The following is a 26,860-nucleotide window of genomic DNA, read 5'->3' as shown; positions in this document are numbered from 1 at the left end:
TGTATGTATGTGGTTGCACAGTATGTATGTATGTGGTTGCACAGTATGTATGTATGTGGTTGCACAGTATGTATGTATGTGGTTGCACAGTATGTATGTATACATACATCACCCAGCAGGCAGACGACTATGAAACAACGTTGAGAAGTTGTTGAAGTAGATCCTGATGTTGAGCAACTCAAACACGACGTTGAAACAACATGCTTTTCGACGACGTTTAATCAATGTTGGGTTCTGACGTTGATTTGATTGATTGATTTGACCATTGAATTTTAGTCATTTCCCAACCAATTTTCCACAACTCAAACAAGGTTAAAACAACATGCTTTTTGACAACGTTTAATCAAAGTGTTGTTTTCTGACCTTGATTTGACCGTTGAAATGTGGTCATTTTCCAACACAAATACAAGGTTGCAAGAACATGCGGTTTGACGACGTTTGATCAATGTTGGGATTTCACAATGATTTGACCATTGAATTTTGGTCATTTCCCAACCCAACCAATATTCTACAACACAAATAAAACATTGAAACAACATGCTTTTTGACAACATTTAATCAATTTTGGGTTCTGACCTTGATTTCCATCCATCCATCGAATTTTGGTCATTTTCCAAGACAAATACGAGGTTGAAACAACATGCTTTTTGACAACGTTTAATCAATTTTGGGTTCTGACCTTCATCTGACCATTGAAATTTGGTCATTTTCCAAGACAAATACGAGGTTGAAACAACATGCTTTTTGACAACGTTTAATCAATTTTGGGTTCTGACCTTCATCTGACCATTGAAATGTGGTCATTTTCCAAGACCAATGCAAGGTTGAATGTGACCACACCAGCAGCACAGCCCTCCCAAACCTGACTAAATACCAAGTTCAATGTTTTATTATAATAATCAAATGACAGCAGTCAATTACATGGGATTATTTTCTGATATAAGTGTTTTGGCCTAATTGACAATAACAAAAAATATTGTTTTTCATAAGCTAGGTACTAGTATTGTATGTCTGGGTGGGGGTCCTGCTTTGGAAAGGATTTCTGCCCCTTTCCGATATCGCATTTAGTTCCCACTAAAACCTTCACATGAGATGTAAACATGGGATCATGTGTACATTCCTGCAGCTTTTTGTTTGTAAAATATATCTTTTTTTTAGTATTTCTTTAATATAATAACATATAAATATATCTTTTTTTAGTATTTCTTTAATATAATAACATTGTTTCATGATTAATATTTATAAATTAAGATTAAATTAAGAAAAAACCCAACATGTTATTTTGCACTAAAGAAGAGTTGGGTGGAAGCACATATGAACCTGGCAGGGTTCAGTACCTCCAACAAGGTTGGGAACTGATGTTTTAAAGCAAAATTGAAAAATCAATCAATGGCCTGGTATTTATTGACCCTGTAACAGACTGATATCAACATTGTCAGTATCGCCCACCCTTGGTATGCACGGTCTGCCAGGAAACAAGTGCTTCTCTCAGCTTCGTGTTAAAGGTGGCAACAATTTTAATTGTTGAGACGAGAGGTTTTATTTTGTGTCCAATGCCAGGGGCCAGAAGCCCCCCAAACAAGCACCTGATGTGTGCTGTACTCACACGACTAGTTTCAAGGTCTTCACACACACCCTGAAACCCTGTTTCCATATGAGTTGGGAAATGGTGTTAGATGTAAATATAAACAGAATACAATGATTTGCAAATCATTTTCAAGCCATATTCAGTTGAATATGCTACAAAGACAACATATTTCATGTTCAAACTCATAAACTTTATTTTTTTTTTGCAAATAATAATTAACTTAGAATTTCATGGCTGCAACACGTGCCAAAGTAGTTGGGAAAGGGCATGTTCACCACTGTGTTACATCACCTTTTCTTTTAACAACACTCAATAAAGGTTTGGGAACTGAGGAAACTAATTGTTGAAGCTTTGAAAGTGGAATTCTTTCCCATTCTTGTTTTATGTAGAGCTTCAGTCCTTCAACAGTCCGGGGTCTCCGCTGTCCTATTTTACGCTTCATAATGCACCACACATTTTCCATGGGAGACAGGTCTGGACTGCAGGCGGGCCAGGAAAGTACCCGCACTCTTTTTTTTACAAAGCCACGCTGTTGTAACACATGCTGAATGTGGCTTCGCATTGTCTTGCTGGAATAAGCAGGGGCGTCCATGAAAAAGATGGCAGCATGTGTCTGGATGGTTTGCTTCCCCTTTGGTCTGGATGACACAATGTCGAATATTTCCAAAAACAATGTGAAATGTGGACTCGTCAGACCACAGAACACTTTTCCACTTTGCATCAGTCCATCTTAGATGATCTCGGGCCCAAAGAAGCCGGCGGCATTTCTGGATGTTGTTGATAAATGGCTTTCACTTTGCATAGTAGAGCTTTAACTTGCACTTACAGATGTAGCGACCAACTGTATTTAGTGACAGTGGTTTTCTGAAGTGTTCCTGAACCCATGTGGTGATATCCTTTAGAGATCTATGTCGGTTTTTGATACAGTGCCGTCTGAGGGATGGAAGGTCACGGTCATTCAATGTTGGTTTCCGGCCATGCCGCTTACGTGGAGTGATTTCTCCAGATTCTCTGAACCTTTTGATGATATTATGGAGCGTAGATGTTGAAATCCCTAAATTTCTTGCAATGTCACTTTGAGAAAGGTTGTTCTTAAACTGTTTGACTATTTGCTCACACAGTTGTGGACAAAGGGGTGTACCTCGCCCCATCCTTTCTTGTGAAAGACTGAGCATTTTTTGGGAAGCTGTTTTTATAGCCAATCATGGCACCCACCTGTTCCCAATTAGCCTGCACACCTGTGGGATGTTCCAAATAAGTGTTTGATGAGCAGTTCTCAACTTTATCAGTATTTATTGCCACCTTTCCCAACTTCTTTTTCACGTGTTGCTGGCAACAAATTCTAAAGTTAATGATTATTTGCAAAAAAAATAAAGTTTATGAGTTTGAACATGAAATATGTTGTCTTTGTAGCATATTCAACTGAATATGGCTTGAAAAGGATTTGCAAATCATTGTATTCTGTTTATATTTACATCTAACATAATTTCCCAACTCATATGGAAACGGGGTTTGTATCAAAAGGTTCTGGCACTTAAGGTAGTGATGGCATTGCAGTTCATCCAGGTAAGGCAACAGTGTTAAAGTGAAGTGTATCCTTCAGAAAGTTCATCAACATCCCCAAATAGCAAGTGCTCCAAGTTAAAAAACATACATTGAATTCTTATTTCTAGTTACTTCTGATGTATAAAAATACATATTCCCACGCACACCTGGCGAGATTGAACAACCTCTAACTAAGGTAAGTGTGCTGCCTTGCTGGAAATGTAGGAAACTGCCGTGGATTCATAACTCCCACAGTTTTCAGAAAGGACTGCAGAAATGCTTCAAAGTATTTGGATCTGGCAAAAAGTTTCCCCAACACCCACCTCCCTTAGTCACCTCCCTCATTGACCCCAGTCACCTCCCTCATTGACCCCAGTCACCTCCCTTAGTGACCTCCCTCATTGACCCCAGTCACCTCCCTCATTGACCCCAGTCACCTCCCTCATTGACCCCAGTCACCTCCCTCATTGACCCCAGTCACCTCCCTCATTGACCCCTGTCACCTCTCTCATTGACCCCAGTCACCTCCCTCATTGACCCCAGTCACCTCCCTCATTGACCCCAGTCACCTCCCTCATTGACCCCAGTCACCTCCCTTAGTGACCTCCCTCATTGACCCCAGTCACCTCCCTCATTGACCCCAGTCACCTCCCTCATTGACCCCTGTCACCTCCCTCATTGACCCCAGTCACCTCCCTCATTGACCCCAGTCACCTCCCTCATTGACCCCAGTCACCTCCCTCATTGACCCCAGTCACCTCCCTCATTGACCCCTGTCACCTCCCTCATTGACCCCAGTCACCTCCCTCATTGACCCCAGTCACCTCCCTCATTGACCCCAGTCACCTCCCTCATTGACCCCAGTCACCTCCCTCATTGACCCCTGTCACCTCCCTCATTGACCCCAGTCACCTCCCTCATTGACCCCTGTCACCTCCCTCATTGACCCCAGTCACCTCCCTCATTGACCCCAGTCACCTCCCTCATTGACCCCAGTCACCTCCCTCATTGACCCCAGTCACCTCCCTCATTGACCCCTGTCACCTCCCTCATTGACCCCAGTCACCTCCCTCATTGACCCCAGTCACCTCCCTCATTGACCCCTGTCACCTCCCTCATTGACCCCAGTCACCTCCCTCATTGACCCCTGTCACCTCCCTCATTGACCCCAGTCACCTCCCTCATTGACCCCAGTCACCTCCCTCATTGACCCCAGTCACCTCCCTCATTGACCCCTGTCACCTCTCTCATTGACCCCAGTCACCTCCCTCATTGACCCCTGTCACCTCCCTCATTGACCCCAGTCACCTCCCTCATTGACCCCAGTCACCTCCCTCATTGACCCCAGTCACCTCCCTCATTGACCCCAGTCACCTCCCTCATTGACCCCAGTCACCTCCCTCATTGACCCCTGTCACCTCCCTCATTGACCCCAGTCACCTCCCTCATTGACCCCAGTCACCTCCCTCATTGACCCCAGTCACCTCCCTCATTGACCCCAGTCACCTCCCTCATTGACCCCTGTCACCTCTCTCATTGACCCCAGTCACCTCCCTCATTGACCCCTGTCACCTCCCTCATTGACCCCAGTCGCCTCCCTCATTGACCCCAGTCACCTCCCTCATTGACCCCAGTCACCTCCCTCATTGACCCCAGTCACCTCCCTCATTGACCCCAGTCACCTCCCTCATTGACCCCTGTCACCTCTCTCATTGACCCCAGTCACCTCCCTCATTGACCCCTGTCACCTCCCTCATTGACCCCAGTCGCCTCCCTCATTGACCCCAGTCACCTCCCTCATTGACCCCAGTCACCTCCCTCATTGACCCCAGTCACCTCCCTCATTGACCCCAGTCACCTCCCTCATTGACCCCAGTCGCCTCCCTCATTGACCCCAGTCACCTCCCTTAGTGACCCCAGTCACCTCCCTCATTGACCCCAGTCACCTCCCTCATTGACCCCAGTCACCTCCCTCATTGACCCCAGTCACCTCCCTTAGTCACCTCCCTCATTGACCCCAGTCGCCTCCCTCATTGACCCCAGTCACCTCCCTCATTGACCCCAGTCACCTCCCTCATTGACCCAAGTCGCCTCCCTCATTGACCCCAGTCACCTCCCTCATTGACCCCAGTCACCTCCCTCATTGACCCCAGTCACCTCCCTCATTGACCCCAGTCACCTCCCTCATTGACCCCAGTCACCTCCCTCATTGACCCCAGTCACCTCCCTCAGTGACCCCAGTGCCCTCTATTCGGTACTCTATGTTAATTGTGTAGCAGCCCAATTACTGGTCCTTTTGCAGGGAGTTGTAGTAGTCCACCAGAACCTTCCAGGCCTTGGGGGCCATGAAACCATCCGGCGGGTGGTCTCCGCTGCGGGCCAAGTTCCTCATCTTGGTTCCGGAGATGAACTCAAAGTCAGCATGACTAAATGGGAAGAGAAACGTGGGACGGTTAGCTTCCTGCAAGGGGATGTACGTCATATATGAAGACTACTATTACAACATGGGCAATGGCACTCTCTATACATATGTCATGAAAAAGCCTTTTATCAACAACACCCAGAAACACAGCCGGCTTCGCTGGGCCTGAGCACATCTAAGATGGATTATGCAAAGTTGAAAAGTCTTCTATTACAACTTAGGCAATGTTACGCTCTATACATATGTCGTGAGAAAACTATTAAAACATTGTGACCATGGGAAATAAAGGAAATACATATATTCAGTTTTGGGGTCAAACTGTCATTTAGTAATACATTTGAGGGTTACAGAGAAGTTAACCCCTGGTATTAATACAAAACCGGTGAAGTTGGCACCTTTGTGTAAATTGTAAATCATACACCTGTAAGTGCAAGTTGAAACTCTACTATGCAAAGCAAAAAGCCATTTATCAACAACACCCAGAAACGCCGCCGGCTTGGCTGGGCCCGAGATCATCTAAGATGGACTGATGCAAAGTGGAATAGTCTTCTATTACAACATAGGCAATGTTACTCTCTATACATATTAAGATACAGGTGATGGAATTCCTGCTGGGCATTGCTGCCTGACGCACCTCCTCCAGTGCCTTTTGACAGGTGTGCTGTGACACCCCACTGAACACCTCAGTGGGCATAAACGGCTCATCAGCTGAGGACCACCATTCATTAACGTTTTGCTCCTTTAACCCCAGAACGTCTCATGGTGGCGGAGCAATGGCAGGGATGTCTCTCTGCCACCCCCTGCTGATGCCCTAGGTGTTTGCACCCCAACTCTTATTGTTCCTCTTTAGCCACAGCCAGAAGCTGCCTATGTCCGCCTCCTCCGCCAGCTCTTTCATGGCTTTCAGATGCCCCGCTCCTGTGCATCCAATGTCTCGGAGAAGGCGGGCAGTTGAGGAACCAACGGAGCCCCTACACCCCACTTCCACAGGGCAGATGATGGCTTTCCAGCCAGCCCCCAGCACTATGCTGCCAGGTCAGAGTACTTGGTTAGCTTCCGCTCATAAGCAGCCTCAGACCCTCCGTCCCATGGGACAGTGAGCTCGACCAGAAGAACAGTCTAGCAAGCCTCTGACCAGAAGACCAGGTCTGGCCGTAGCGATGTTTGGACGATCTCCCTGGGGAACTGGAGCTGCTTCCCCAGGTCGACCCTCATGCTCCACTCATTTCCTGGTGAGAGGAGTCTCGCTGTAGATCTCTGGTGGGGGGGGTTGGCACCCTCTCCAGCTCTTGCGAACTGGATCCGATGTTTGGCTGGAACGGAAGGTCTGCTTTCTGCAGGTCTCTGACACCTCTGCCAGCGACTTGGTCGTGTCGCCATCTATAGCGGTCTTGCGATAACGCTGTCATGCAGCCTGACAGGATGTGTTGGAGGTTTGCATTGATGGTGTTGCAGAGGGGACAGGTCTCCTCGGCACCAAACCATTGGTGGAGGTTTCGGGGACAAGGCAAGGTGTCGTACGTTGCTCTGATCAGGAAGCTGAGCCTGGCTTGGGGGATCTTCCACAGGTCAGACCAGGACATCGACCTGTCTGTGAGACCTTCCCACGATGTCCAATGACCTTGCTGGCCCTGGGACACCGCTTTGATGCTTAGGCGTTCCTGCTCAGTTCTTGCCACCATGGCTCTCCGGTCTTTTTTGGAAGCTTTTGACCAGAACAAGGGAGCCTTGCCACTACCAAGTCCTGCTCGGCCTTCCTGAACTCTGCCGACCACTTCACGGTGCTTCAGCCTGCAGATTGCCGTGTCGACCTCTTCTTGGGCTTTCCACTTTCTCCCTGTTCTTATCTGGGTGCCCGCTGATCTCACCAGCTGGTCAGTGGATTCCCTCAGCTCCAGCACCAGCCGAGCCTTCTCTTGCTTGTATCCCAGGCTGGTGGATCGCAGTGGTAGTTGAAGCGAGTTCCTACCAAAGAGGCCTACGTCTGAGAGGCACCTTGGTAGTCCCAGCCACTTTCTGATGAACGAGTTTGCCAGTCCATCCATCTTGCTTACCACTGAGGAGGGGATTTCGCTCATCTTCAGTGGCCACATCACCCTTGGGGACAGAATGAACTGGTAACACCATACCTTGTACTTCCCAGGGAGTTGGCATGAGAAAACTATGAAAACATTGTGACCATAGGATATAAAGAGAATACAAATATTCAGATTTGGGGTCAACCTGTCATTTAATAATACGTATAAGGGTTACAGAAAAGTTAACCCCTGGTATTAATACAGAAAACAAATTTAGTGAAGTTGGCACTTTTGTGTAAATTGTAAATCATACATCTGTAAGTGTGAGTTAAAACTCTACTATGCAAAGCGGAAAGCCATTTATCAACAACACCCAGAAACGCCACCGGCTTCGCTGGGCCAGAGATCATCTAAGATGGACTGATGCAAAGTGGAAAAGTGTTCTGTGGTCTGACGAGTCCACATTTCAAATTGTTTTTAGAAACTGTGGACGTCGTGTGCTCCGGACCAAAGAGGAAAATAACCATCTGGACTGTTATAGGTGCAAAGTGTAAAAGCCAGCATGTGTGATGGTATGGGGGTGTATTAGTGCCCAAGGCATGGGTAACTTACACATCTGTGAAGGCACCATTAATGCTGAAAGGTACATACAGGTTTTGGAGCAACATATGTTGTCATCCAAGCAACGTTATCATGGGCGCCCCTGCTTATTTCAGCAACACAATGCCAAGCCATGTGTTCCAACAGCGTGGCTTCATAGTAAAAGAGTGCGGGTACTAGACTGGCCTGCCTGTAGTCCAGACCTGTCTCCCATTGAAAATATGAAGGCTAAAATATGAGGGAGGAGACTGTTGAACAACTTAAGCTGTACATCAATTAAGAATGGGAACTAATTGCACTTCAAAAATGTGTCTCCTCAGTTCCCAAACGTTTGCTGAGTGTTGTTAAAAGGAAAGGCCATGTAACACACTGGTAGAAATGCCCCTGTGACAACTTTTTCACAATGTGTTGCTGCCATTAAATTGTAAATCAAATGATTATTTGCCAAAAAAAAAGAAGTTTCTTGTTGTGAAGATGAAATATCTTGTCTTTGTGGTCTATTCTAGTGAATATAAGTTGAAAAGGATTTGTTGTATTCTCTTTTTATTTACTATTTACACAAGGTGACAACTTCACGTTGTAAATAAAAACACATATCCTTAGTCTGACCAAAATGTGCAATTAATGCTGAATGTGTGCGAGCTGGCGATACACGTGCACGGAACTGAAATGCTTGAATGTTAAGTTAAAGTAGCCATGATTATCTCACACGTACGAGGTGACGTGAAATTATTCTCTGCATTTCACCCATCATAAAAATGGGAGCCATTACCTCCCTGCTGGGCACTCAGTATCAAGGCTTGGAATTGGGGGTTAAATCACCAAAAATGCTTCCTGGGCGCAGCCACCGCTGCTGCTCACTGCTCCCCTCAGGGTGAGTGGAGGGTGTGGATGTTGGAACGGTTCAATTGGGTTGAGAAATGTGAGATCTGGAGAGGTTTGTATATTGCCCATTCATTTTCGATGGGGGAAAATTCCTGGTAATTCTGGGTAATTGGGGAATTTTCGGAACCGGGAAACATGCTGGCTTGAATGTCCGGGGTGTGTGGATTGTGTGCATGTTGGAACGGTTCAAATGGGATGAGAAATGTGGGACATGGAGAGGCATTTTGCACATTCAGTGTCAAAGGGGAGAAAATCACCCGAAATTCCGGGAATTTTGTTTTGCGTTCTACATATGTGAAGAGCAATGTGGTGGATGAAAGGTCAGAATCAAATAGCTGGTGTGTAAACAGTAAAGTGCTTACAGTACAAACACTTTGTGGGGCTCAACAAAAGACTGGAGTGGCACATTGAATGGCAAAGACTACTTCCTGACTACAACAACTCACAAGAGTAGGAACTGAAATGAATGCAGTCTTGCAAATGAGACTCAGAAGAGTAAGAAAAGAAGATACAACAACTGGGCAGCAAAGGTATGTGGTCATCAATTTACATTTATTACCACTTAAACACACAAAAGTACCACAATTTGGGATTGTTGAGTACTGGTATCGATTTTCTGGCACCGGGAATTGTTAGGGCAGCACAGTTGTTATTATCAGCTTTGTGTTACATTTTAAATCTAGTGTTTTAGACTTTAATATTAAACAAATTAACACTTAATAACTCACAAACACACAAAAATATAAAAAATTGGTATTGTCGAGTATGTGAGTATCGATTTCCAGGCACCGGGAATTGTTAGGGCAGCACAGTTGTTATTATCAGCTTAGTCTTACATTTAAATACTGATTTTTAGACTTTAATATTAAACAAATGAACATTTTTTACCATATAAACACACGCAAAAGTATAACCAATTGGTATTGTTGAGTACTGGTATCATTTTCCAGACACCGGGAGTTGGTATCGTATCGAACCACAACTAAGATACAATCAAAAAGCTGGTGTGTAATCAGTCCAGTGCTTACAGTACAACCACTTTGTGGGGCTCAACAAAAGACAGGACTGGGCCATTTACTGGCAAAGACTACTTCCTGACTACAACAACTCACAGAGTAAAAACTGAAATGAGACTCAGAAGAGGAAGACAACAACAACTTGGCAGCACAGTTGTTGTTGTCAGCTTAGTGTTCCATTTTAAAAACTGTTTTTTAAACTTTAATATGAAACAAATGAACATTTATTACCACAAAAGTACCACAAATTGGTATTGTTGAGTACTGGTATCGATTTGGGGAGTTGTCAGGGCAGCACAGTTGTTATTATAAGCTTAGTATTACATTAATAAACAAATGAATATTTATTACTACATAAGTACCCAAAATTGGTATTGCTGAGTACTGGTATCGATGTTCAGGAGCTGGTAGTTGGTATCGCATCGTTTCAAACGGGAAAGGAACCCATCTCTCCAGACTGACTCTGGGATGTTGTTTGGGGCCACTTACTGGTTGCCATGGATACGTTTCTAAGCCTGAAACATATGCCGAGCGTGCAGTATTGGAGTGGATGTGGTAGTTGAGCACACCTTCCCCCGTCTGTACTCACCACTCCGGGTCATAAAAGTCCATGGCCTTCTTGGACTTGTTGTAGGCAGCCACCCGGAAGGGGATGATCTCCACAGAGGTGAGACCTGGGGCCATGGTGAGGACCTTGCCCCCGTGTGTGGGTTCATAAAGGTCCTGCTTGGTCTGCGGGTGAGGCATGCCCGCCGGGTCCCTGCCCACGATGTAGAAGTTGGCCCCGGCGACCATGCGGGCCCTGCAGTGCCACTGCACCTGATGGACACAGTTACCAGAGTCCCATAAACCCACTGAACGGCGGACCTGCCAGTGGCCGCTTTTACCTCTGTGGGTCCGGCGTACATCATCGGCGAGGGGAAGATGGCCACCACGGTGCTAGCGGCGTCCAGGACACCTTGGTCCAGCACGGCGGCGTGCTGCCTCATGCGCCAGTCCAGGGGCACGTCGTCGTCTTTAGTCCAGCCGCCCAGCGGGTGCAGCAGGAGGACCGGGTTCTTGTAGCCTCGCTCCAGCAGACGGCGCTTGGTGTCCTGCATCAGCAGGGCGTGGCCGTTGTGGACCGGGTTGCGCAGCTGAAAGGCAAACACGGCGTCTGAAAAGGCAGACGGCAGACCACGATGACTTGGAGGACATCCTGGAGAAAGACCTGCTTTTAGAAAACACAGGCTGGATCTCACAAAGTCAGTTTTTTTGTCAAAGTTTGTAGACTTTGAACACAATATTAAGGATAACACAATACTGTACAAACCCTGTTTCCATATGAGTTGGGAAATTGTGTTCGATGTAAATATAAACAGAATACAATGATTTGCAAATCCTTTTCAAGCCATATTCAGTTGAATATGCTACAAAGACAACATATTTCATGTTCAAACTCATAAACTTTTTTTTTTTGCAAATAATCATTAACTTTAGAATTTGATGCCAGCAACACATGCCAAAGTAGTTGGGAAAGGTGGCAATAAAATACTGATAAGGTTGAGGAATGCTCATCAAACACTTATTTGGAACATCCCACAGGTGTGCAGGCTAATTGGGAACAGGTGGGTGCCATGATTGGCTATAAAAACAGCTTCCCAGTCTTTCACAAGAAAGGATGGGGCGAGGTACACCCCTTTGTCCACAACTGCGTGAGCAAATAGTCAAACAGTTTAAGAACAACCTTTCTCAAAGTGACATTGCAAGAAATTTAGGGATTTCAACATCTACGCTCCATAATATCATCAAAAGGTTCAGAGAATCTGGAGAAATCACTCCACGTAAGCGGCATGGCCGGAAACCAACATTGAATGACCGTGACCTTCCATCCCTCAGACGGCACTGTATCAAAAACCGACATAGATCTCTAAAGGATATCACCACATGGGCTCAGGAACACTTCAGAAAAAAACCGTCACCAAATACAGTTTGTCGCTACATCTGTAAGTGCAAGTTAAAGCTCTACTATGCAAAACGAAAGCCATTTATCAACAACATCCAGAAACGCCGCCGGCTTCTCTGGGCCCGAGATCATCTAAGATGGACTGATGCAAAGTGGAAAAGTGTTCTGTGGTCTGACGAGTCCACATTTCAAATTCTTTTTAGAAATATTCGACATCATGTCATCCGGACCAAAGGGGAAGCTTACCATCCAGACTGTTATCGACGCAAAGTGTAAAAGCCAGCATGTGTGATGGTATGGGGGTGTATTAGTGCCCAAGGCATGGGTAACTTACACATCTGTGAAGGCACCATTAATGCTGAAAGGTACATACAGGTTTTGGAGCAACATATGTTGTCATCCAAGCACCGTCTTTTTCATGGACGCCCCTGCTTATTTCAGCAAGACAATGCCAAGCCACGTGTTACAACAGCGTGGCTTCGTAAAAAAAGAGTGCGGGTACTTTCCTGGCCCGCCTGCAGTCCAGACCTGTCTCCCATGGAAAATGTGTGGTGCATTATGAAGCGTAAAATAGGACAGCGGAGACCCCGGACTGTTGAAGGACTGAAGCTCTACATAAAACAAGAATGGGAAAGAATTCCACTTTCAAAGCTTCAACAATTAGTTTCCTCAGTTCCCAAACGTTTATTGAGTGTTGTTAAAAGAAAAGGTGATGTAACACAGTGGTGAACATGCCCTTTCCCAACTACTTTGGCACGTCTTGCAGCCATGAAATTTTTAGGTAATTATTTGAAAAAAAAAAAGAAAAAACGTTTACCAGTTTGAACATGAAATATGTTGTCTTTGTAGCATATTCAACTGAATATGGCTTGAAAAGGATTTGCAAATCATTGTATTCTGTTTATATTTACATCTAACACTATTTCCCAACTCATATGGAAACGGGGTTTGTATATCTAACAAAAATAACAAAGGGATGATGGATAAACGACAGATAAGCGTGGTTTGGTTGGTAGAGCGGTGGTGCCAGCAATTTGAGGGTTCCAGGTCCGATCCCCGCTTTCGCCATCTTAGTCACTGCCCTTGTGTCCTTGGGCAAGACACTTTACCCACCTGCTCTCAGTGCCACCCACTCTGGTTTAAACATACCTTAGATAATAGGTTTCACTTTGAAAAGCGCTTTGAGTCACTAGAGAAAAACGCTATATAAATATAATTCACTTCACCTTAATTATCATCACAGCCAAAACAGCAACAAGAACTGGCTTGCTAAGAATTGTCCTCTTCAATTGTAGTCGGCCTAGCGTAACACACACACCCTGTCACTAGCCCTGTGGTGCAATGATTAGGAAATTAAACAAAATTAAAAAATCCACTTCAACCTGTCGATTAATATTCTCGATGTGCAGCGGAAGAGAGCGAAGGGGAGAGGAAGTGATGTCGACAACGCTGTGGATACTTTCTGAATCTATCGCATAGACAAGTTAATATATTGAAGCCAATTTCTGCATGAGATGTAACAAAAGTCAGTATTTTTGTCAAAGTTTGTAGTCTTTGAACACAACATCAAGAGTAATACAGTCCTGTGTAACAAAGGGATGATGGATTAACATTTCAATTATCATCAAAGCCAAAACAACAATACGAATTAGCTTGCTAAGATTAGCCCTGTTCATTTGAAGCCGCCCTGGCAAAACGCACAGCCTTTGTCACTAGCATTGTGGTGCACTCAGTTTGAAATCACAGAACTCCTTAACTCTCACAGCCAGGTCGCTGCAATCATTAAGAATAAAACTAAATAAAAAAATCCGCTCTACCCTGGCGATAATGTTCAGCGGAAGAAAGCGAAGGGGAGAGGAAGCAGTGTCGACAACGCTGTGGATACGTTCTAGGTCCATTGTACAGACAAGCTAAAATATTGAAGCCAATTTCTCCATAAGATGTAACAAAAGTCCGTATTTTTGTCAAAGTTTGAAGACTTTGAACACAAAGATACAAAAGGAGAAATTGGCTTCAATAAAATAACTTGTCAATGCAATGGATTCAGAAAGTATCCACAGCGTTGTCGACACTTAAGGGGAAATACTACACAAAATACTTTGGAGTAGTCATCACACAGCTTTATAGCAGCATTTATTTACTATCCAGTGAAAATGAGCGTATTAATGTTTAAACACCTGGCAACACAAGTGAGTACCAAGATGGGTGTGTGGTGATCCATTGTCAAGGAATAGTAGATCTGTACTGCTGGACACTGACTACTCTAAAGTATATCCACATTCCAATTCTATGGTATTGAGAAGGATAAGTAAACTGGTTGCAGAGATGACTTTTGTCAGATACGGTGTGAAGCTCGGCGGTATCATCCTCGCACAAACAAAGACACACGTGCGTGGCAAATGTCCATCCTGAATCCGCAATGTCTCCAGAGACCACAAACATAAAGATGCAACTTGGACCTTTAGCGTTTTAACAGCTGCTCCTTTGCTACACTCTTCTGGAAGAAAACAACAGCAAACGGCGTATTCCAACTCATGACGTCACAACGAGCGGCAGTTTGCGTTTCCGGGGGGGTGTCGGACCTGCTTTCATGTCTTTGAACTTCTGCTTGAGCTCCCGTGGAGTCAGGCGGTACTGGTCCAGGCCGTCGTTCCACTTGATGGGCTCCAGAACCTGCAGGTCGCCGCCCACCAGCCAGTCGCCGCCCTCCATCACCATCTGGGTGAGGCGCAGAAGTCAGTTTGATGTAACGCTGCCATCACACTTGCCATGTTTGGCATGGTTCAAAAACAAAGAACACAAACAAAGAACTGTCCTTTGGGCACCCAACCCTGGCGTGGACCGAGACTGTTTGATGGAAGGGATCATCGGTTCACTCGGGTTCAATTGTTAAGGCTACACAGACCAAAGACATGGACCATGACATCCAAAAAGTACTTTATTTTGCCTCAAAACTGGACAGTGCGCCCTAATGTACCGAATAATTCTGGTTTTGCTTACCGACCTCAAAGCAATTTTATTTGGTACATGGCGTAATGATAAGTGTGACCAGTAGATGGCAGTCACACATAAGAGTTACGTGCGGACTGCAATATGATTCAAGTAAACAACACCAACATTTTATATGTTCAATTGAAAATATAGAACATTACACGCAGCGCTCAAAAATATATCAAAATGTTTTAGTAGGACTTTGGTAAGCTATGAAGCCACACCACTTGATGGATTGTACTGTGCGACTATTATTATGGTGTGTGTATCAGGTAAGACATTATCTGGCGTTTTGTTTTGCAATATTTTGCAAAACCAACTTTTCGTACCTTCTGATCTGTATTTGGGATCTGCATAAGTCCTGAAAACTAATAAGCTTCTTCTTTTTCTATATTTTTTTGTTATGGGAAATTCATCCTCCGCTGTTGCCATTTCTAATATAAAGTAGTGTAAAGTTCTTACTTATATCTGTCAGTTAACTCACCATGAAAGCACTAAAACATACCGGTGTAGTGAGTTTACATTATTCACCCAAGGAACTTTAGTCATTAGAGAGTTCAGGTCAGACATTTTTTTACAGGACACATTTCTGGACTTGTGCTTGGTTCCAGATGAGGAGATGCTGCTCCGTTATTGATTGAAGTAAAGTCTGAATGTCATTAAAACAGTTAGCGCCATCTTTTAATACTTCTTCCACCCCCGTCCTTGCACGCTACACCGCTACAACACAGATGACGGGGAGAAGACGCCGTCGAAGGTGAGCCAGGTAAATAAGATCGCCCACAAAACGCCGCATCCTGGAGCAACTGTCAGAAAGCGACTTGACGATGATGTGTAAAACATCATCTATGCAACATTTTGAGCAAAGAACCACCATTACATGTTATGTAACCAGTGTTTTTCAACCTTTTTTGAGCCAAGGCACATTGTTTGCGTTGAAAAAATCCAGAGGCAAACCACCAGCAGAAATCATTAAAAAACAAACTCAGTTGACACTAAAAAGTCGTCGCAATTGTTAAAGCATAATCGATCATACATCACTATAGCTCTTGTCTCAAAGTAGGTGTACTGTCACCACCTGTCACATCACACCCAGACTTGTTTGGAGTTTTTGGCCGTTTTCCTGTGTAGTGTTTTAGTTCTTGTCTTGCACTCCTATTTTGGTGGCTTTTTCTTTTTTGGGTGTTTTCCTGTAGCAGTTTCATGTCTTTGAGCGATATTGCCCGCGTCTACTTTGTTTTAGCAATCAAGACTATTTCATTTGTTTTTATCCTTCTTTGTGGGGACATTGTTGATTGTCATGTTGGGATGTACATTGTGGACGCCGTCTTTGCTCCACAGTAAGTGTTTTCCATCATCCAGCATTCTGTTTTTGTTTACTATGTAGCCAGTTCAGTTTTAGTTTCGGTCTGCATAGCCTTCCCTAGGCATCAATGCCTTTTCTTGGGTGCACTTACCTTTTCTTTATTTTTGGTTTAAGCATTATACACCTTTTTACCCTTCCTCCCGCTGTTTCCGACATCTACAAAGCAATTAGCGACCTGCTGCCACCTACTGATATGGAAGAGTATTACACGGTTACTCTGCCGAGCTCCAGACAGCATCGATACTAAATGAATGAATGAATGAATGGTTTATTTTGAGCCATGCAAACAAAACAAAAGAATGACATAAAATACAAAATAAATATATATATATATATATATACATTATTTTTACACCTACATTGAAAACATTACATGTGACTAATCTTTTGTAGATGTCAAGATTGGCTCAAAAGGGAGTGGGAAGAAGTCAACTTATTAGGTCCCACCCCTGTATATATATACAGTATATATATACAATATATAATACAATAATATATATAATATAATTCAATTCAGTGGTTGCTGCGTAGATGCTATAGATTATCTATATATAATACATTTAGATTCACTCACACTTGCATATATACATATGTACACACACATGTACACAACACACACATATATACACACACATATATATAATTTATATATATATATAGACATATACATATATATATATATACATATGCATACATACATATACACACATAATCACATACATACACATATATATACCCAAAATACACACATATCCATCATACACACACACACACACACTTATATAAATACTATATGTATAATAGTATATATAATATAATTCAATTCAGTGGTTGCTGAGTAGATGCTATTGATTATCTATATATAATACATTTAGATTCACACACACTTACATATATACATATGTACACACACATGTACACAACACACACATATATATATATATAAATATACATACATACATATACACACATAATCACATACATACACACATTCATATACCCAAAATATACACATATCCATCATATACACACACACACACACACACACACACACACACACACACACACACACACACACACACACACACACACCTATATAAATGCTATATGTATAATAGTATACATAATATACACTTTTGTCTAAACATTATTAACAGTTTTTGGTGCCTACGGGAAGAAGCTTTCATTTTGACTGTGATATTAGTGGTTAAAAGTGGATCTGTGGCTGTGGAGCTGCTGCCCCTGATCAACAGGACCCGAGGACCACTCTTGCTATGTGTCCTATGCTGTGCATCAAAAGAGAGGAGGGGAGCCCCCTGCCAGAGGAGTTATCCACCAACAGAAGATCCCCCACCCGCCTGCCCTGTACTCCAGATAGTCTACTTATTATGTGTCCTATGCTGTGCATTAAAACAACACATCATTTGCAGACTATAATTACTGCTTTGCAAATTTTTTTTAAACCAAATTAGGTGAAATTTGATAATCCCCCAAAGCACACCAGACTGTATCTTACTGCCGCGGCACAGTGGTTGAAAAACACTGATGTCGACCACAAGGAAGTCTTTTACATTTAAAAAAAAAAAAAAGTCATGACATGACCTCTTTAATGTGCCTATTGTATGAAAAAAGACCAGACTAGACCCGATCATCGGCAGTGTGCCTTACAATCCGGTGCGCCCTATGGTCGGGAAAATACGGTACAGAAACACAAGGTTTGTACTGAAGGCAGCAGACCAAGGGAGGAGTCTCACCTTGATGTAAGGGTGTTGTGGACACACAGTTCCCCACTGTCTCGCACAGCGTTCTTCCTTGCGGTGCTGGAAGAACTCCGGGTTCCTCAGGATTGCCACACGGGTGCCCTCGTACTCCAGAGACACCGCGGCACAGCCGTCCAGTTCTTGCTTGGTCTCCACGCTGACGGGCAGGACGATGGGAACAGACATGTTGATGGCGCCACCTGAGATGGATGGAGGGAATGTCCTACATTAAAATAGGAGCAGGGTGGATATTCAAGATGTCAACAAAGCATCACAGAGTGCTTTCAGATTAATTCTAAATACCAGCTAGTCTCTGGATGCTGCAGATTTGCTGTCATCTTGTGGACAATGCGAGTAAATTAGATCAATGATTCCTGAAAGTCATTTGAATAGCACGGCATTTACTAACATGACTCACTCCAAACAACCTTCCCTAGTCATGGTGCAAAAGAAAATGCAACTAACATACTTGGCAACACACATGCTCACACCTAACACAACATGCTCACTCAACATTGGGGATATCATGAAAAACTTACACCCATTTTTAATCCATTAAAGTGCATGATGGGGACAAATGTAAAGCACTTTCTCTCCACAATCATCCACGATATTTCTGGTTGATTACAAAACTTTAAGAAGGTTGTCACAGAAGTAAACAAGGTATGAGTCAAAATTTCACATACTCTTATTATCCAGTTATATTAATTATATATCCATCATACACACACACACGCACACGTATATATATATATATATATATATATATATATATATATGTGCATATATGTATATTTTTTCACATATGTATGTATATACACATATCTATATATACTCACAGACATACATTTATGTATGTATATATATATATAAATACATATATATCTATACATACAAACATATATATGCATACACAAATATATAGACATATACAGTATATACATACACATATGTATATAAATACACATACATATATACATACATATATAGATATACTATATATGTATGCATTCACACATACACATATATATACATATATATATATATACATACATTAACATTTATATATATATATATATATACATAAATATATATTATACATATACACACACACATATATATATACATACATATATATACACACATATATGATGTAAAGTAGCTATTATATATATACATATATGTATATACATATATATACATATGTGTATATATATATATACATACATGTATTTATGTATATATATGTATATACATATATGTATATATATATATATACACACATATGTATATATATACATACATGTATGTATGTATATATATGTATATACATATATATATATATATATATATATGTGTGTGTATATATATATATGTATATATATATACATATACATATATTACTAGCACTAAGCAGTAATATATATGTGTATATATATATATATATACACATATGTATATATATATATATATATATATAAATATATATATATGTGTGTATATATATATATATATATATAAAATAGCTACTTTACATGCAGTCAGGTTTTGGCTGCATGCCAAAATTGTTTTAGCCTAAGGTGGCCCCCAAGTCCAAAAGATTTGACACCCCAGGTTCAGACTGTAGGACTTTCTTACCATCCAGGAGGTTACCAAAGTGCAAGACTTGGAGGAACTCTCGCTCCCTCATGAAACCCTTCAGAGGACTCGCCCAGCCCTCGGCCAGAACCTGCACCCACTGCAAGTCCAACTGTCCAAAGAGAAAGTTCTGCTATGAAGCCTCGGCTGTTACTTCCACTTGTGTAGAGGCTGGAGGCTCAGGTTACCTTGGTGATGCTGATGGTGGGCAGCGTGCTCGCATCCGCCACAGCCAGAGTCAGCTTGTTCTCCGGAACAAACAGTTCATTCACCTCCTCCATGATCTCACTCGGCACAATGTTCTGCAGGCATGAATGGAAGGTAAGTTGGAAGAAGGAAGCCAGCGTGCATGTGTCGGCTCACCTCGCTGCTCAGAACACTCTTTCACTTCACAGGACCATTTGTCACCGTGGCAACTTAGGCTGCTGACTAAACTACTTAGCTAAACTTGTGTCCCAATCAAAATAACAAGTGGCTAAAAATACTGAAGTAGGTTGGGACACTGAGGACAGCATCATGTCCTCCAAGGTCCCCTGCATGGCAAAAGTGACTTTGGAATCCTTCTACATTTGTTAAGTAGAGGAGGCACGGACATCAGCGTGGATCAATATCAGCTTAGTGCACTTCTGCTAAATCTGTTGCTTTTCTGACATGGACTTGTTTCTTCAGCATCGTCCACACATTTAAAAGTCCTGGACTTTGGGAAGGCCATTCTAAAACCTTTTTTCTAGCCTGATTTAGCCATTCCTTGACCACTTTTGACCTGTGTTTAAGTTCCAACAGGTCATTTACCTGCTGGAACACCCAACTGCACCCAAGACCCAACCTCCAAGCTGATGATTTTAAATCGTCCTGAAGAACTCGGAGGTAATTGTCCCATTTATTCTCTGTAAAGCACCAGTTCCATTGGCAGCAAAACAGGCCCAGAGCATAATTTGGGTCGGCATGGCATAGTGGGTAGAGCGGCCGTGCCAGAAACCCGAGGGTTGCAGGTTTGTTCCCCGCCTCTTGGCATCCAAATCACTGCCGTTGTGTCCTTGGGCAGGACACTTCACCCTTGCCCCCGATGCCGCTCACACTGGTGAATGAATGATGAATGATGAATGAATGATTGGTGGTGGTCGGAGGGGCCGTAGGAGCAAACTGGCAGCCACGCTTCCGTCAGTCTACCCCAGAGCAGCTGTGGCTACTAATGTAGCTTACCACCACCAATGTGTGAATGAATGATGGCTTCCCACTTTTCTGTGAGCGCTTTGAGTATCTACCCTATTTTTCGGAGTATAAGTCGCTCCAGCCAAAAATGCATAATAAAGAAGGAAAAAAACATATATAAGTTGCACTGGAGTATAAGTTGCATTTTTGGGGGGAAATGTATTTGATAAAAGCCAACAGCAAGAATAGACATTTGGAAGGCAATTTAAAATAAATAAAGAACAGTGAACAACAGGCTGAATAAGTGTAGGTTATATGAGGCATAAATAAGCAACTGCTATGTTAAGCTAACATATTATGGTAAGAGTCATTCAAATAACTAGAACATATAGAACATGCTATACCTTTACCAAACTATCTCTCACTCCTAATCCATAAATCCCATGAAATCTTATACGTCTAGTCTCTTACGTGAATGAGATAAATAATATTATTTGATATTTTACGGTAATGTGTTAATAATTTCACACATAAGTCGCACCTGAGTATAAGTCGCACCCCTGGCCAAACTATGAAAAAAACTGTGACTTATAGTCCGAAAAATACGGTAATAATAGAAAAGCGCGATTTAAAATCTAATCCATTATTATTATTATTAATGCTACCACCACCATGCTTGACGGGAGGCCTGGTGTTCCTGGAATTAAAGTCCTCACCTTTTCTCCTCCAAACACATTGCTGGGTATTGTGGCCAAACAGTTCCATTTTTCTTTCATCCGACCACAGAACTTTCCTCCAGAAGATCTTTCTTTGTCCGTGTGAAACTTTTGACCACTACTCTACGCACCAATTCAAGGCCTGACAAATCTGACATTACAAATCCCCAGTAGGTGGTAAAAGTTTGGGTAGAAGATGAGCGAGTGTTGTGTTTCACATCAGGATGAAGCTGGCAGTATTAATGAGGTCACTTTCACCCAGCAGGTGGCAGCAGCTCAGTTCCTAGTCAAATATTCTATGACACACACCAGCGCAGTCGCCTCCTTACTCATCGTGGCCGGATGCAGGATATTTGCACATCCACTTTCTAACGACTCGTGTTTAACTTGCGTCCGTATTTGTCAACTTACTATTTGAGGCGTTGCTCCTTTTTAGCAAGTCCAATAGGCTGATGAAGATAAGGGAGTCATTGGCACACCCACCTGCTCGCGCAGCATCTCCACAACTTGTTGGAGGCACTCGTTCACCGACAGCTGCCCGGTTTTCAGCACCATCTCCGGCGCCTCGGGACGCTCGTAGTCCGAGTCGATCCCTGTGAAGCCTGCCCACGGCAGTAAGACTCCAGTTAGTCTTGAATGGTAAACAGTGAAGAGAAGCAGCGGTTGGACCCGCTGGTGGAATCATGCAAAGCAGCAGGACTGGAGTCAAGTTGAATACTTTGGCACAGACCTTTGATCTCCCCGGCTCGAGCTTTCTTGTAGAGACCTTTCACGTCTCTGCTCTCGCACAACTCCAGGGGGGCGTGGATGAAGATCTCGAAAAACGGTAGCCCGGCGCTCGCGTGTATTTTCCTGGCCTCGGTACGATCCTGCAGAAAACAAACAACAATAACAAGGGGCTGATAATGTTTTGACACATCAAAATATGTGTTAGAATAATCAGGTGTATACATTATCACACAACTTTAGTATGCTTAAAGTCTGTTGCAATAGTAATTAGCTATTGTGCTCAAGCTGCATTTGTTTTCTATCTGTGCAAGGACAAAACTTCTTGTCTGTTGACTATGTTTTAGCCCGCTAAAGCCAAGGACTTCAAGGACCTCCACGAAGATAGGATGACAGCACACAGACGAAGCAGAAACAAGGAAATCACAACGCCCTCAGCACATTCCGTCACGTATTGTGCGTCCTGGACCTGCTGTGCATAATATGTGACCACTCTTTTTACAGGCGTCCTCAGTGGTGTTGACTCCTGAATAATTAGAGGGACGCGGGAGCTCTACCTTAGAGCGTAAGGCGAGACTGTGACTAAGAGTGCAGCTCCATGTGTTCTCCACATGAGCTCAATTGAACTCTGTCTCTGCATGGTTCCTTGCTTCTTGTCTGATTAATAGATGTCATCAGTGTTTGAACCTGACAATATGGTATCTATGAGGGTAAGGTATGCATTTTTAGGATAATTTTTTTCTGAAATTGTGTAAAGTAGCGGCCTCCAACCAGTAGATCGTGAGCTAACAGAAGCTCGCCAGTTGATTTTGAGTTTGCCATTGTTCCTTTAACTCTCCGAACTGTTCAGTTGAGACAGGGTAGCTCAATTTAACGACACATTAGCACAACATCGCATACAGACAATGGCCGCACTGTTGTTGCAAGATGTATAACTAAACACAAAATGTTGTTTTTTTGTCAAACTAGTCCAACTGGTGATATAGACTGGCTGGCATACAGTATAACAGGGAATTATAAACTGGGCTCAGTCTGCTCTGCTCTAAAGGGTTTGTATGAGTTAGACAAATGTGCTGCAAGCTAGTGGTGAGTGCTTGAAGTGGCCTAGCAGTCAGTCAGAGCTTCTGAAATGCTGCGTTGAGACAGGGCACCTCACCTGCGTTCACTGCAAACTGCAAAGTGTGCGCCATGCAGGGCAGACTAGCCACACCAGAACTCCACTGTAGTTTTTGCCATACTGGGACCGTTGTCCCTGACCACAACCTGAGCTTTTGCCCTGGGGTGGTTTTTGTTGTATTTTAGTTTTTTCTCGGTGGAGTCTTTAAGCGACAACTGCGTGGTACTACTTTTTCTTCTGTGTTTGCTTTTCATCCATCTTCAGCTTGTATTCATGGTGTATTTCTTTATGATTCTTGAAGAGGTGGGAGATGTAATTGCTGGTATTAAAGGAAGACGTCCTGGTTCCTCCTCGCATAACCAACTTTTTGCAAATTGCCAGTTTTGTATCCGTCAGACACACTTTAAAATAATCCCAAACCATAGACATGGTGTCGTTAGTCAGTCATTGAGCGAGGTCACTTGTTAGCCACGGCTACAGCACCGGCAACAACACACTCTTGTTGATGTTATGATACGCTCGCGGAGGTTTGATGAGGTCATCAAGCGTCGCCAGTAAACCTCTCATGCTGCAGTTGTCAACTCCTGTGTTGTGTGTGGGGAGAGGAGGGGGGGGGAGGGGCTGCTGAGTGGGTTGACATCAGTGTTTTACCGGATATGTACCGCTCCGTACAACAGCGTTTTAAAAAGTCATTCATTTTACTTTTTGAAACAGATACTGATAATTTCCAATATTACATTTTGAAGCATTTACCGACATTTCTAGTCATTTTCCATCCAATGTTCATTCAAAGGACACAGACCGATGCACCACTGTCCTCTTGGGGGCGACACAGAGTCGTATGTACATGACAACAACCTAACGTAAGGGCTTGTGCAAAGCCAACAGATCAAGCGAGTAGCTTTCATTTTTAGGGAAACTTATGTTTTGTTTTGTTTTCCATTTTATAATTAGCCTATTGAGTCAGAAATGCCGAGAAATATGATGACCTTCCCAAGCATTTACAAGCACATCTCCCAAAATTCAAGCATTTTCAAACCTCGCAAACACAAGATTAAAATCCAAGCATTTTCAAGGTTTTTAAGCAGCCGTACCAAGCCTGGGACGTGTCTGTGTGCTAAAGTGATGATGTCCTCAGAAACATGAATAGTCATTTCAGGCCAGAGAAAAAAAAAGGTGTGGCGTTGACTTATTGAAATGAAAGAATGTGGTCTGACCTTGGCGAAGGGAGAGATGAAGCTGGTGATGCACACCAGCCCGGCGTCCGCAAACAGCCTCGCCACCTCAGCTATGCGACGGATGTTCTCCTCGCGGTCCTCGGCGGAAAACCCCAAATTCTTGTTGAGGCCTTGGCGAATGTTGTCCCCGTCCAGGGAGTAGCAGGGGATGGCATGGGACACCAGGAACTCTTCCAGGGCAAAACTGATGGTGGTTTTGCCCGCCCCGGACAAACCTTGAAGGAGGAAGAAGGGCGACACTGCTCTTTAACCTCCTGAGACCCAGCGTCCCCTGAAGTGGACATTCATACAACTTTCTGAGAACAAACGTCCTCCAAAGTGGACGTTTGTGTCAAGCAGAGTGGACATTTGTATTGAGTTTATAATCTCCAGAGACCCAGCGTCCTCTGAAGTGGACATTTGTGTTAAGTATATAACTTTATGAGAACAAACGTCCTCCAAAGTGGACATTTGTGTCAAGCAGAGTGGGCATAATTTGCGTTAAGTGTATAACTTCCCGAGTACAAATGTCCACTGAAGTGGACATTTGTGTCAAGCAGAGTGGACATTCATCTTAAGTATGTAACTTTCTGAGATCAAACGTCTTCCAAAGTGGACATTTGTGTCAAGCAGAGTGGACATAATTTGTGTTAAGTGCATAACTTCCCAAGTACAAATGTCCACTGAAGTGGACATTTGTGTCAAGCAGAGTGGACATTCATCTTAAGTATGTAACTTTCTGAGAACAAACGTCCTCCAAAGTGGACATTTGTGTCAAGCAGAGTGGACATTTGTATTGAGTTTATAATCTCCAGGGACCCAGCGTCCTCTGAAGTGGACATTTGTGTCAAGCAGAGTGGACATTTATGTTAATTAAGTTTGTGACTTCCTAAGAATCAGTGTCCTCTCCAGTGGACATCTGTGTTAAGTGTGTAATGTTGTAAGAAACGGTGTCCTCTCCACTGGTCATTTGTGTTAACTTTATGTCCACTGCAGAGGACGCTGAGTCCCGGTAGGTTAAAAACTTAACACGTCTACTCTGCTTGACACAAATGTCCACTTGGAAGGACGCTAGTTCATAGGAAAATGTGTATCTAAACACAAATGTCCACTGGAAGCACGCTGCTTTCTCCAGGGATTAAACACTTAACACAGATGTCCACTGCAGAGGACACGCTTTCTGGACCCAGCGTCCTCTGGAGTGGACATTTATGTTAAGTTTGTAACCTCGTGAGAGTTGGCGTCCTCTGAGGTGGACATTTATGTCAAGCAGAGTGGACGTTTGTGTGAAGTTCATAACCTCCTAAGACCCAGCGTCCTCTGAAGATGACATTTGAGGACGTTTGTTCTCAGAAAGTTGTATACTTAACATGAATGTCCACTTCAGAGGACGCTGGGTCTCTGGAGATGATACACTCAACACAAATGTCCACTCTGCTTGACACAAATGTCCACTTTGGAGGACGTTTCTCTCAGAAAGTTGTATACTTAACATGATTGTCCACTTCAGAGGACGCTGGCTCTCTGGAGATTATGAACTCAACACAAATGTCCACTCTGCTTGACACAAATGTCCACTTCAGAGGACGCTGGCTCTCTGGAGATTATGAACTCAACACAAATGTCCACTCTGCTTGACACAAATGTCCACTTCAGAGGACGCTGGCTCTCTGGAGATTATGAACTCAACACAAATGTCCACTCTGCTTGACACAAATGTCCACTTTGAAGGACGTTTGTCCTCAGAAAGTTATACACTTAATATAAATGTCCACTCCAGAGGACGCTGGGTCTCTGGAGATGATAAACTCAACACAAATGTCCACTCTGCTTGACACAAATGTCCACTTTGGAGGACGTTTGTTCTCAGGAAGTTATACACTTAGTACAAATGTCCAATATATTGTGTTGTATTTATCATTTCTTCCTGATTTCCTATGTGTTGATTCCCGCCACCTGTGAGCCAGATAGTACATCCTCGGAATCCTGCCCTGGTGCCCATGACCTGTCCTCTCTTGCTGCGACTGACATGGTGGGCCTGGTAGACCACATTGGTGGACCTGTTGAGGATCTGCAATAGAAGAAGAAAAGTAGCAAGGTTCATTTGATGTTTCCTGGACTAAAAGTCCTTAGTCATGGTGATGACATGGACACACGC

At 43.4% G+C, this 26,860-nt stretch overlaps 1 protein-coding gene across 10 annotated transcripts in view; it reads right to left on the bottom strand.

The window, feature by feature from the left end:
• Positions 1–201: 201 nt before the first annotated feature.
• The window catches only part of LOC133559740 (bifunctional 3'-phosphoadenosine 5'-phosphosulfate synthase 2-like), a 45,600-nt gene continuing 18,941 nt past the window's right edge, over positions 202–26,860 (bottom strand). Inside the window, exons 2-14 of one of the 10 annotated variants that reach the window (XR_009808266.1) lie at positions 26,659–26,773; positions 24,703–24,938; positions 22,373–22,511; positions 22,126–22,244; positions 19,963–20,076; positions 19,775–19,886; positions 18,131–18,336; positions 14,602–14,737; positions 10,962–11,230; positions 10,664–10,893; positions 3,725–5,559; positions 3,514–3,548; positions 202–3,469 (exon numbers count right to left, since the gene is read on the bottom strand). Coding sequence is in view for 2 of the 10 variants with exons in the window: in XM_061911798.1 (XP_061767782.1) it covers positions 5,418–5,559; positions 10,664–10,893; positions 10,962–11,230; positions 14,602–14,737; positions 18,131–18,336; positions 19,775–19,886; positions 19,963–20,076; positions 22,126–22,244; positions 22,373–22,511; positions 24,703–24,938; positions 26,659–26,773 (1,818 nt within the window). In the remaining 8 variants the exon portion in view is untranslated. Of the gene's footprint in view, positions 5,560–9,589; positions 10,590–10,663; positions 10,894–10,961; positions 11,231–14,601; positions 14,738–18,130; positions 18,337–19,774; positions 19,887–19,962; positions 20,077–22,125; positions 22,245–22,372; positions 22,512–24,702; positions 24,939–26,658; positions 26,774–26,860 lie in introns of those variants that run through there. The other 9 variants (XR_009808262.1, XR_009808265.1, XR_009808263.1 and 6 more) reach the window with 9 other exon arrangements.

This window comes from Nerophis ophidion, linkage group LG09, assembly GCF_033978795.1.
Source record: "Nerophis ophidion isolate RoL-2023_Sa linkage group LG09, RoL_Noph_v1.0, whole genome shotgun sequence".
Taxonomy (NCBI): Eukaryota; Metazoa; Chordata; class Actinopteri; order Syngnathiformes; family Syngnathidae; genus Nerophis; species Nerophis ophidion.
Note: the sequence above shows the minus strand (reverse complement) of the source record. Positions and strands in the feature narration are given on the sequence as shown.